Below are 11,591 nucleotides of genomic sequence, written 5' to 3'. Positions count from 1 at the left end.
AAAAACTATTTGTTTAATATGAATGATGTATTCGGCGAATTTGTTCAAAATTAATCAATCTACAATCGTTTCTTACAATAAAGGACTCTAAAGCAACTCGGTATGTTTAAAAAACGCAATTGAAATAAAGTACATAAATAATTTGAGTATAAAGTATACTAGTTTTCAAACAAACTGAAGGTTTTCAGAGATTTTCTACATAGTGATTGTAGTGAAATCTTGCTTTGGAATTCGGTATACCTAGTACATATTTTTAGTTAATCGCTTGTAACTTCTAAACTATTATTTTGATTTAATTTATGTATTCGGCGATTTTGTTTAAAATTAAATATTTAATAATGTTGTCTAATATTTTGACGCTCTACACCAACTCGGTATACTTTAAAACGCATTTGAAAGTATACAACTTTGTTTCCGCCTTTATTAGAAAGAATTCGTATAGTAAAAACGGCGGAAGCAAAGTTGTACACTAGATACTCAAACTGTTGCACTAATGTAATATATGCTTATAATTCTAAAACCATTTGTTTAATATGAATGATGTATTCGGCGAATTTGTTCAAAATTAATCGATTTTCAAACGTTTCTAACAATAAACAACTCTAAAGCAACTTGGTATATTTAAAAAACGCAATTGAATAAAGTAATTATTTGAAGTATAAGATTCATTATGCCTAGAAGATATTTTCATTTTATTGCATATAACTTCTAAACCATTCGTTTAAAATGAATGATGTATTCTACAAATTTGTTTAAAATTAAATAAATAACGATGTTGTCTAACATTATATCACCTTACGGCAACTCGGTATACTTTAAAGTCTAAATTATAAACACAAAATTAATCTCAGCGCGTTCATAGTACATTTATTTCTTCAATCTTTCATAAATCTCAAACCATTCGATTAATATTGTTGAGGCGTGAGGCAAACTTGTACAAAATTAAACAATCTGGAATCTTTACTAACATTATGATATCTTCTAACAACTCGGTATACTTTAAAATCTCATTTGAAAACATACAACTTTGCTTTCGCCTTTATTGTAAAGAACTCGCTTAGTAAAACCGGCGAGAGCAAAGTTGTACGTACTAATGTATTATATATGCCTATAATTCGAAAACTATTTGTTTAATACGAATGATATATTCGGCGAATTTGTTTAAAATTAAATAATATACAAATGTTTCTAATAATAAATGACTCTACAGCAACTCGGTATACTCTAAAAACGCAATGGAAACTTAATAAATAATCTCTGCATCAGGCATACTAATTTCCAAACAAACTGAAGGTTTTCAAAGATTTTCTACATAGTGTTTGTATTGACATCTTGCTTTGGAACTTAGTATTCCTAGTACGTATTTTTACTTTATTGCTTGTAACTTCTAAACTATTCGTTAAATATGAATGATGTATTTGGTGAATTTATACAAAATTAAATAATCAACAATGTTGTCTAATATTATTTTGCTCTATAGCAACTCGGTATACTTTAAAACGCATTTAAAAACATACAACTTTGCCTGCGCCTTTATTGTAAAGAAGTCGTATAATAATATCGGCGGACGCAAAGTTGTACGTCGTAATACTTTTAAAGTGTCGTACTAATGTAATAGAAATGCCTATAACTTCTAAACCATTCGTTTAATATGAATGATGTCTTCGGCAAATTTGTTTAAAATTAAACAATTAACAATATTGTCTAACATCATAGGGCTCTAAAGCAACTCGGTGTACTTAAAAACGCATTTTAAAGCATACAACTTTGTTTCCGCCATTATTGTAAAGAAGTCGTATAATAAGATCGGCGGATGCAAAGTTGTACGTCTTAATATGAATTTATTTTCACAAATTTCAGTACTGATGGATACTTTAAGCGAGATCTGTTACCAATGTTATCAAAGGGCCACGAAGGTGAATTGTGCCAATATCTTAAAGACATCGGAGTATTGAAAAGTTCCATGAAGTAAGTAAAAAACTAATTGTTGTAAAATTTTGAATCTCAATATTTGTCTCTTATCATTTTCAGATGTGCTACAGATTCCTGTGAAGGCACCCGAATGTCCTGGACATCAGCCAGAGTCGTCGATAAATACCAATGGTCTTGTACAAAATGCAAAAAACGTAAAAGCATCCGCGAAGAATCGTTTTTTAAAGGAATGAAATTTGTATTGCCGATTGTTTTGAGAGCCATGCAAGGGTGGTGCGGGAATTATGATCCTGAAGAGCTCGCTCAAAACATGGGTAAATGATAAATGATTTATAATAATACATTATTATTTATATTATTTTTATTTATTGATATGTTTTTCATGGGTAGATGATAAAAGATTTATAATAATATAATCCAATTAATGCCGGGGGTTGGGAAGGAGTGCAAATTGTTTTCACTTCTGAACTTAAGATTAAGATTATCATAGTTCCAAAATATCAAGCAAATTGGAGCACAGTAAAAAAATTCACAGGGCACACGCTTTTTTCCTCTCCATTTACTGCAATAATTTTGTTGATCGTAGGTTGAATAGAGCACATGTGAACAGGATTTGACAAATTAATTCACTTCAAATATAAACTTAAGTAATAATGTATATTGAATTATTAGTGAGAAAATACATTATTATTAATATTATTTTTACTAATTGATATGTTTTTCATGGGTAGATGATAAAAGATTTATAATACTACATTATTATTAATATTATTTTTATTAATTGTGTTTCTGTTTTTTCCTTAGGTTTGAAACCTTATGCATTTCGGCAAGTTTATGCAGCCTGCAGGGAAGTTGCAGCAAAGCATATACAAAATGTTTTGTCGAATGAAATTTTAGGAGGTTTCAATACAGTTGTGATATTAGAAGTTTGGTCTTCGGGTTTGAAAGGTGCTGTTGTCCCTATCGCTGGCCTGATAGAGTTAAAGGTAAAAAATAAGTGAAAATTAAAATGCATAATTATGAAATACTGAAGTACAAGTTGATTTCAATTGAGTAATAATATAGTTTCTTTTGCTAAATCCAAGACTTTAAAAAAATAGAAGAAAAATAAATTTTTGTGCATATAAAATGTTCAATACAGATTAACTATTAAGAATGAATTAGCTTTTTCGTCATAAATATTATTAAGTAATTTTTGCTTATCGTTTTTTAAATAATAAAATTTTAAATAATAAAATTTCAATGTTTTACTAATAATCAAATTATTGCAAAAATGAGTACGAAAAATCATTCAAAGATATTATCATTGAAATAAAATTGCAGCCAAATGGCTTACTGTAATTTTTTGTACTAAACTTTAGGAATATTAGTTTTTTATTTTAATAATGTTGACGTTAATACATTTTTTTAATTAATTAACCATGCTCATCATAAATTAAAGAAAGGAATCAACTATTCAACAGGATTAAGAAGGTAAATTAGTTGTGCGTTTAAATGTTGTCTGATAATAGTTGTAGATTTGTACAAATTGTAAATATTTTTGCAGCCCAATCATCAAATTAAAAAAAGATTAAATAACAAAATTATTTATGTTATTAATAGCGGTGCATTATGGACACTGATCAAGGTTACAAGCTATTTTTAGCTTTAATAATAACATAAAATATAGGAAGGCAATATGTGCTCCTTCAATTTCTCGTTTGTTAATATAATAGTATATTATTATTTTACACAAATTTAGTGTTCAATCAATTTTACATCATAATTATTTTTTTCTGTTGTTTTTCCTGATTTGATTACTGAATGATGACACACATCAAGTGTCGAAACGTTTAATGGACTAAATAATTTTGTTATTTAATCTTTTTTTAATTCGACGATTGGGCTACAAAAATATTACAAATATATATATTATTAAAACACATACAGTCCTAAATTTTCACTCTCATACCACATACAGTTTTTTGACAGGAAATATTTTTTTAACTAAATTTTGATTAAGATTTTCTTGAGCTATATAAGATTATTCATAATGCTTAATAAAATACCAATACAACCCTGAATTTTTACTTTCCTACCACAAACCCCTATTTAGTAATCGTCAATTGAATAATTTTCAACCAACCCTCAGTTAATGAATGTTAAGATTTTATCGAATTTTATTTATTGAACTTTTTATTTCTTTTATTTTATTTAACTATGAAAAATGTTACTACTTATTAAGCGTTGTCTTCTAATACTTTTTTAATTTTTCTAAAAACATATATGTACACATTCCTAAATTTTCACCTTCCTACTACAATTAATTAAATCAATTTTCACCCCGATTTCAGTCAGTATTTTTTTTTCAACGAATTTTAGGACCAAGATTATTTTGAACTCGTGAAAAGCTTTAAAAACATGAAAGAAATTTTTAAATATGCTTACAATCCTAAATTTTCACCGTCCTACTACAGTTAATTGAATCATTTTTCACCCTACTTTCAATAAGTGATTTTTTCCAAGGATTTTGCATTATTATTATGGAAAAGCTCAAATTTTGCTTCAAAAATTGTTTTTTTTATCAAGTATTGTCATTGGTTTTTTAAACCAATTTTCTTAATTTCAAGTATTTTATAATTAGGGATTCCAATATGCATACATTCCTACATTTTCACCCTCTTACTACAACCATTTGAGAATCAATTTTCATCCTGCTTTCAATCAGTAATTTTTTTCAATGAATTTGTATTAATATTTTTGTGAGCTTATGGAAAAATCTTAAATTTTTCCATAAAACTTTTTTTTATTAAGTATGTGTCTTCCCCTAATTTTGTTTATATCAAACATAAATATATTTATTTTTAGAAAAACTTAATACTTCTGTCCCAAGAAGTCTATCATTTTTTTATCAATTTTCTTTATTTCAAGTTTCTTATAATGAAAGATTTAATATAAATTTATTGAAAATAAATTTTTACTCTTCTTATATAATTAATTGAAACAATTTTCATACCGATTTCAATCAGTGATTTTTTTTTCAAGGAATTTGCATTAATACTGTTGTGAGCTTACCGAAAAGTGAAAACCTTAAATTTTCCTTTAAAACATTTTAGGCAATATTATTTTGTTAACTTTTCCTAACAATTTCTCTGATTTTTTCAACCAATTTTCTTCATTTCATTTGAAAACCTTAAATTTTACTTCAAAACTTGTTTTTTTTACATCAAGTGTTGTCTGCCCCTAATACTTTTCCTATTTTTTTAAACCAATTTTCATTTGTTTTAATTTTTTTTATAATGAGGGATTTAAATATGCATACAGCCCCAAATTTTCAGAATCAATTCACTACCAATTATCTTCATTTTTTAACCAATTTGCTTTATTTCAATTGAAAAACTTAAATTTTACCTCAAAACTTGTTTTTTATTTTTTGTTCAAGAGTTATCCGCTCTTAATACTTCTAATTTTTTTAAACCATTGATTTTAATATTTTATAATTAAAATTTTAAAAACACATACAACCCTAAATTTTTTTTATCATAAAACTCAATTTTGTAATAGTCATTTCAGTAATCAAATCATTTTTAAAATATAAAATCAAATAAAAAATTTAAAATCTTAGTTTAGTTATAAAAAAAAAATTCTGACGTCATGGTAAAGGTGAAATGTTTGTTCAAAAAGAATCTATTTTTGTAATAACATTTATATTTTATATATATTTGGACTATTTTTTTTATTACACAACCCTAAATTTTCACATTCTTACCACAAACTCTAATTTTGTATTAGTTTTGTAATCATTTTTCATTTCTTTCGATTACACAACAAATTAGGGGGCGTCCATTAATCGTAATCGATTTTTTAAGGATTTTTGTAATCATTTAAATTACCTCCCTCTGCCAATCATCAGGTGTAATTTTAGTTACGAAAAAAAAGTATTTTTTTAATTTTTTTTTGAAAATGTTTGGATTAAAAAAAAATCAGGTAAAAATAAATACACGTGATATCTTAACCACTGACAAGCCCATGGACGTCTCCTTATTATAGTCTTCTTTTTTTTTTGAATGTTTCACACTTTATTTATATTATCATGTGTATTTTTAGTTACGGAAAATTTTCCGAACGAATTTTTTGAATTTAATTAATTTCAAAATTCAGGTAAAAAATAAATACACATTATATCTTACTAGGCCCCTCCCTCCCGCGATTTTTTATCAACCTCCCCCGCCTTTCTCTAAAATCCTCACGAGATTAATATACACCCCCTGTCCCGCACAATTTTCGGCTTTTTCATCAAATATATTAATTTTCCATGAATTTACGTTTTCACCTTACTATTTATTTCCCAGGACAAAAAAATCAAATACTTTTACCAGCCCTTAAGATACAACCAACAATGTTCGTATACCAAAGAAGAGCCTAACACTGAGGACAACAAATCAAAAATTATTAACAACGAGCAAAATAAATCCAACATTAAAAAACTTTTAGCAAAAGTGCAGGAGAACGAAACAAATAACAATACGTTTGCATTTAACGCGAATAAAAAAAGAAAAAATTCCGATAGCAGCAATAGTGTTGATAGTTGTAAACGATTGAACTTCCAAAACGAAAATGGACTTGTTGAGGATGGTAAAATTAAAAGTGAAGAAGTTAAAACTGAAATCAAGGAGGAGAGTAGTGTTATATTAAATCACGTACAAGACGGCGACATCAAAGTTGATTCCGATAATGCCTCTATTAAAACTGAAGTTAAAATGGAAATTGACGGTGATCAACTATCCAACGAACCACCACCAAACACGCAGATTTCTGATTCTGACACCAAACCAACTCTTGACACCAAACCACCGACTCCTAATCAGTCTCCAAAACCTTCTTCGAAACCAAGACCGTCCAGATCGAGGTCCCAAAAAGACTTGACGGGAGATTTGCAGACTTTAATCAAACAAAAAGTGTCCCAGGGTTCGTTCCTGGTTCTGGGAAACGGAGTCACGTCGACTGTTGCCAGTAATCTGATGAGATCCGATTTGAATATGAATGCTGTCAAGACTTTGGACATGATCAGGAAGGTGGAGATGAAGGATAATCCACTTGCTGATATTATAAGTAAGTAACTAGTGGTGTATGGCATCGTGCCTTAAGGCAAATTGCTCGAACTTCCCGTACCGTAATGAAATATTCGAGAAATTTTAAACTTTAATAACAAATACTGTAAGGTTAATTATTTTTGCTATCTTGTTTGTTATATCTGAGCAAATCAAATGTAAATCATAAATCATAAATCAATTTATTTCCAGAACATTACAATAGCATAGAACAAATGAAAGTATTTTTAAAAAAATTACTACGTATCTACTTTAGTTTTTGAGTATTTTTGTCGAAGGTTTTCTTGTACTTTTTTATGTAATTATACATATCTTAAAACTTTTTAAGAAAACTTATCAATTTTAGTATTTGTTTTTATTATAGATATATTGAAGTATAATATACTAAAATTACAACATTCTACAACAAACATAAATATTAAAAAAAAATAATTAAACTTTACTCCTCCGTTGCATCACATCAAAATACATACATAAACTAGTATTAACTTCCCGTAGGGTAAGTTATTGTAATGGGCCGAAAATCGGAATTGAAAATTTTTACATTTCTCGACGTTTTGAAGGTTTCTGAACGTTTTGGCATACCTCAGAAAAAATGGATGTGTGTGTGTGTGTGTGTGTGTGTGTGTGTGTATGTATGTGTGGATACAAATTTCCAGTCACGTTTTAGGGCGCACGGATCAACCGATTTGAATGGTTCAAAAAACATTCGATTCCTATTGATAGGGAAAAGAGCTGATTAGTTTTTGGCAAAGGCAGGTCCAGCCGTTTCGGAGATACGGAGCCAAGAGTGCAGAAAATAGAAATCGTATTTTTGAGAGAACGGAGTATCCGATTTGAATGATCTAAAAAACATTCAATTAGTAATGATTGGGAGAAGTGTTTATTAGTTTTTGGCAAAGGCAGGCCCAACCATTTTGAAGATACGGAGCTAAATATGTAAAAAATGGCAGTTTTTGAAAGAACTAAGCGTCCGATTTAAATGATTCAAAGAACTTTCTGCTTGTCTTAACAAAATAATCGATTTTGGAAAAAAAAATTTTTTCATTTTCTTTTTTTTTTTTTTTTTTTTTTTTTTTTTTTTTTTTAGTTTTTTGTATATCGAAAATATTTATTTTTAATTCTGACTATAGTTCTAATATACTTTACAAATAATTTTAACTCTGCAATTCAGTTTATATAATATTTATAAATATTAGACAATGTTACAATATTTATAATAATCTATTTGAAAACATTCAGTATTCCTCGAACATTTCGTTACGGTACGGGAAGTTCCAGCAATTTGCCTTAAGGCACGATGCCACCCACCCCACTAGTTTTACTCATAAAATTGTAAATAATTTAAAAATTTTCAAGAGGACTTATCAATTTTAGTATTTGCTCTTATAGTATATATAATAAAGTAAAATATACTAAAATTTGAACATTTTACAATAAACAATAGTATTTTTAAAAAAATACAACAGTATCTACTTTGGTTTATGAGTATTCTGGTCTAATTATAAGACTTTCGTGTACTTTTTTCGTATAATTATAAATATCTTTAAAATTTTCAAGAAAACCTATCAATTTTAATATTTGTTATTATTGTAGACATATTGATGTATAACATATTAAAATTACAACACTCAACACAAACACAAAATTTATAAAAAAAATCTAAAACTTTACTCCTTCATCGTACATTTCATTTCGAATTCAAGTTCAAAAAAATATCTAAGTAGCCTAATTTACACAAAATTCGAAAAAGTGCTCCCGCATAGTCACAGTCTAACCGCATTTGCAAATAATTCTGTGCGACTTTTTCAATTATACTGTGCTTAGCTTGGCGACATTTTCACATTTTTCAATAGTTTTCACAAAATTGGAAAAGTGCTCCTGTACATAAGCAGTCTAAACGCACTTGGGTAAACATTTGTACCAGAGTGGCGCTTAGACTGCGCTTACAAAAAATTACAAAAATATTTTTTGAAAAAAAAAATAGAAACAAAAATTTTTTTTAAAGCAATTATTATGTTGAAATAAGCAGAAAGTTTTTTGCATCATTTAAATCGGACGCTTATTTCTCTCAAAAACTGCTTTTTTTTAAACATTTAGCTCTGTATCTCCGAAACCGCTGGGCCTCCCTTTGCCAAAAACTAATAACCTTGTCATTACGAACTGAATGTTGAATGTTTTTTGGATCATACAAATTGGATTCAAAAACTCGATGTCTATTTTCTGCACTCTTTGCTCCGTATCTCCGTAACGACTGGACCTGCCTTTGCCAAAAACTAATCAGCACATCTCCCTATTAATAGGAATCGAATGTTTTTTAAACCATTCAAATCGGTTGATCCGTGCGTCCGAAAACGTGGACGAAAAAATGCGGACATATAAAACATACACAAACACACATTCATTTAGTTTCTGAAGTATGTCCCTTAAAAAATGTTCAGAAACCTTCAAAACGTGGAGAAATGCAAAAATTTTCATTTTCGATTTTCGGCTCATTACTATAACTACTCTACGGGAAGTTAACAAGGATTGACTATTTAAATTTTATTTACTTATACACTATTTATTATCCAGCTCTACTACTCCAAAGACCATCAGAAGTAATCAGTCTGGCTCGTGAGATTCCCCGGTCACAACTTCAGCAATTTTTATGGATGCACCTTTGGTACGACACTTATGCCAGCAACAAAAACTATACAAACAACAACAGCAGTGGTTACGATAACAACAATTTACCAGGACATAAAAACAATGTGAGTGATAACACTTTGGAAGTCTTATTGCATCAGATTGCATCCACCGACTATGGTGCTGATGCAGAAATCATTAGCGATTGTAAAAACTCGATTGAGATTATTTTGAATGAAGATTCGTAGATAGAAATTGATTGGGATGGACATTTTTGAATTTCTTTGCTCCCAAGATAAAAGATAATTCTCTTAAAGTTTTAGCTCTTAATATTAACATTTAGATAATCTGCAATTCAATTAAAAGCTTTGTTACAAATAAAAATAAATAACTGGTCACAGTTTGAGCAAAGCTCTAAGTTTTAGGGCTAGATTTCTTGTGGTCAAATTTTTATTCGGAACATCCTGTATGTATATATATACTTTAGTTGGTCCTTAATATGGACTTTTTCGAATTTCTTTGCTTCCAAGGGCTCAAATGCTTCCAAAGTGATAAAAAAAAATTCTCTAAAAGTTTTAGCTTTTAATATTAACATTTAGATAGTCCGCAATTCGATTAAAAGTTTCGTCTATTAATTATTAAATAAATTTATAAACTTGTTTATAAAGCATTTATAAACATTTGTCAAAAATATTTATAAAACACTTAACCTCTAATTAAATCCATTTAGACTGTTTAACAAAGTATTTATTCATCATGGCATCAAAATTAATTTTGCAGCAAAATATTTATTTTATTGATGATAGTAATATTTATTTTATTGATCAAAATTGCCAAGAATTTACTTATTGGCATATGTTAATAATAAATATACAAAAGTTTTGATTGGATTGTGGACTATCTAAATGTTATAATTAAGAGCTAAAACTTTTGGATGATTTTTTTTTGATTAATTTGGAAGCATTTGAGCCCTTGGGAGCGAAGAAATTCAAAAATGTATATATATATATTATATATATATATATATATATATATATATATATATATATATATTGGATAGTCTTGAATTTGATGTTGGTATATATGTTTAATTTGAGTTTAAAATTTGGGCGTAACATCAATAAAAATAGTATGAGAGTTTTTTAAAAGTTTATTTATTTAAAATCGATACGTTTCGGCTAGCATCTTAGCCATCATTCAGTGGTAATTAAATTAACTATAAAAATTGAAACTAAATAAGTCATATTATGTAAGAAATTTTATATATGCTATATGCTAATATAGCAAGATACAGATACAAAATTGTAAGTGCTTTATTATTATTATTATTATTATTATTATTATTATTGATTTTCTATGAAATTTCTTACATATAACTTATTTAGTTTCAATTTTTATAGTTAATTTAATTACCACTTAATGATGGCTAAAATGCTAGCCGAAACGTATCGATTTTAAATAAATAAACTTTTAAAAAACTCTCATACTATTTTTATTGATGTTACGCCCGAATTTTAAACTAAAACATATATATATATATATATATATATATATATATATATATAAATTGGTAAAGGTAATTACCAATAAATAAAGAAAACAAATTGAAGTTTATTTTGAATAATAAATTTGTTTGTTAATATTCGAATATATAATAAACTTCTTATTACAGAAGTATTAAGTTTTCCTATAAATATATATTTTTATATTTGATATAAACAAAATTTATACGCACAAGGTATACAAATATTTTTATATTACAAATAAATTCGATAAAACGGTTTTGTTTATTCGATAACCCTGTTTTTTAGGGCTTCCATGCATGCACAAGAAAAATTATGACCTAAATAAAAATTTATTAGAATTAAAATAGATATTTTAATGTTTGTGTTAATAAGAGTTATATTATTAAGTTTAATTATTGATTGTATTAGACTAAAA

The 11,591-nt window shown here is 27.5% G+C and overlaps 1 protein-coding gene across 1 annotated transcript in view; it reads left to right on the top strand.

Moving 5' to 3' along the window:
• LOC113386424 overlaps positions 1-9,906 on the top strand; it is a 14,117-nt gene extending 4,211 nt beyond the window's left edge. Inside the window, exons 3-7 of the mRNA XM_026624205.1 lie at positions 1,861-1,968; positions 2,032-2,246; positions 2,737-2,918; positions 6,264-7,023; positions 9,597-9,906. Of these exons, the coding sequence (XP_026479990.1) occupies positions 1,861-1,968; positions 2,032-2,246; positions 2,737-2,918; positions 6,264-7,023; positions 9,597-9,898 (1,567 nt within the window). The 3' untranslated portion in view covers positions 9,899-9,906. The remainder of the gene's footprint in view (positions 1-1,860; positions 1,969-2,031; positions 2,247-2,736; positions 2,919-6,263; positions 7,024-9,596) is intronic.
• The last annotated feature ends 1,685 nt before the right edge of the window (positions 9,907-11,591 follow it).

The sequence above is a fragment of the Ctenocephalides felis genome, unplaced genomic scaffold (genome assembly GCF_003426905.1).
Source record: "Ctenocephalides felis isolate EL2017-DRISC unplaced genomic scaffold, ASM342690v1 CF-g0.4_SCAFFOLD_03571, whole genome shotgun sequence".
Classification (NCBI taxonomy): Eukaryota; Metazoa; Arthropoda; class Insecta; order Siphonaptera; family Pulicidae; genus Ctenocephalides; species Ctenocephalides felis.
This window is presented reverse-complemented; position numbering and strand designations above follow the sequence as displayed.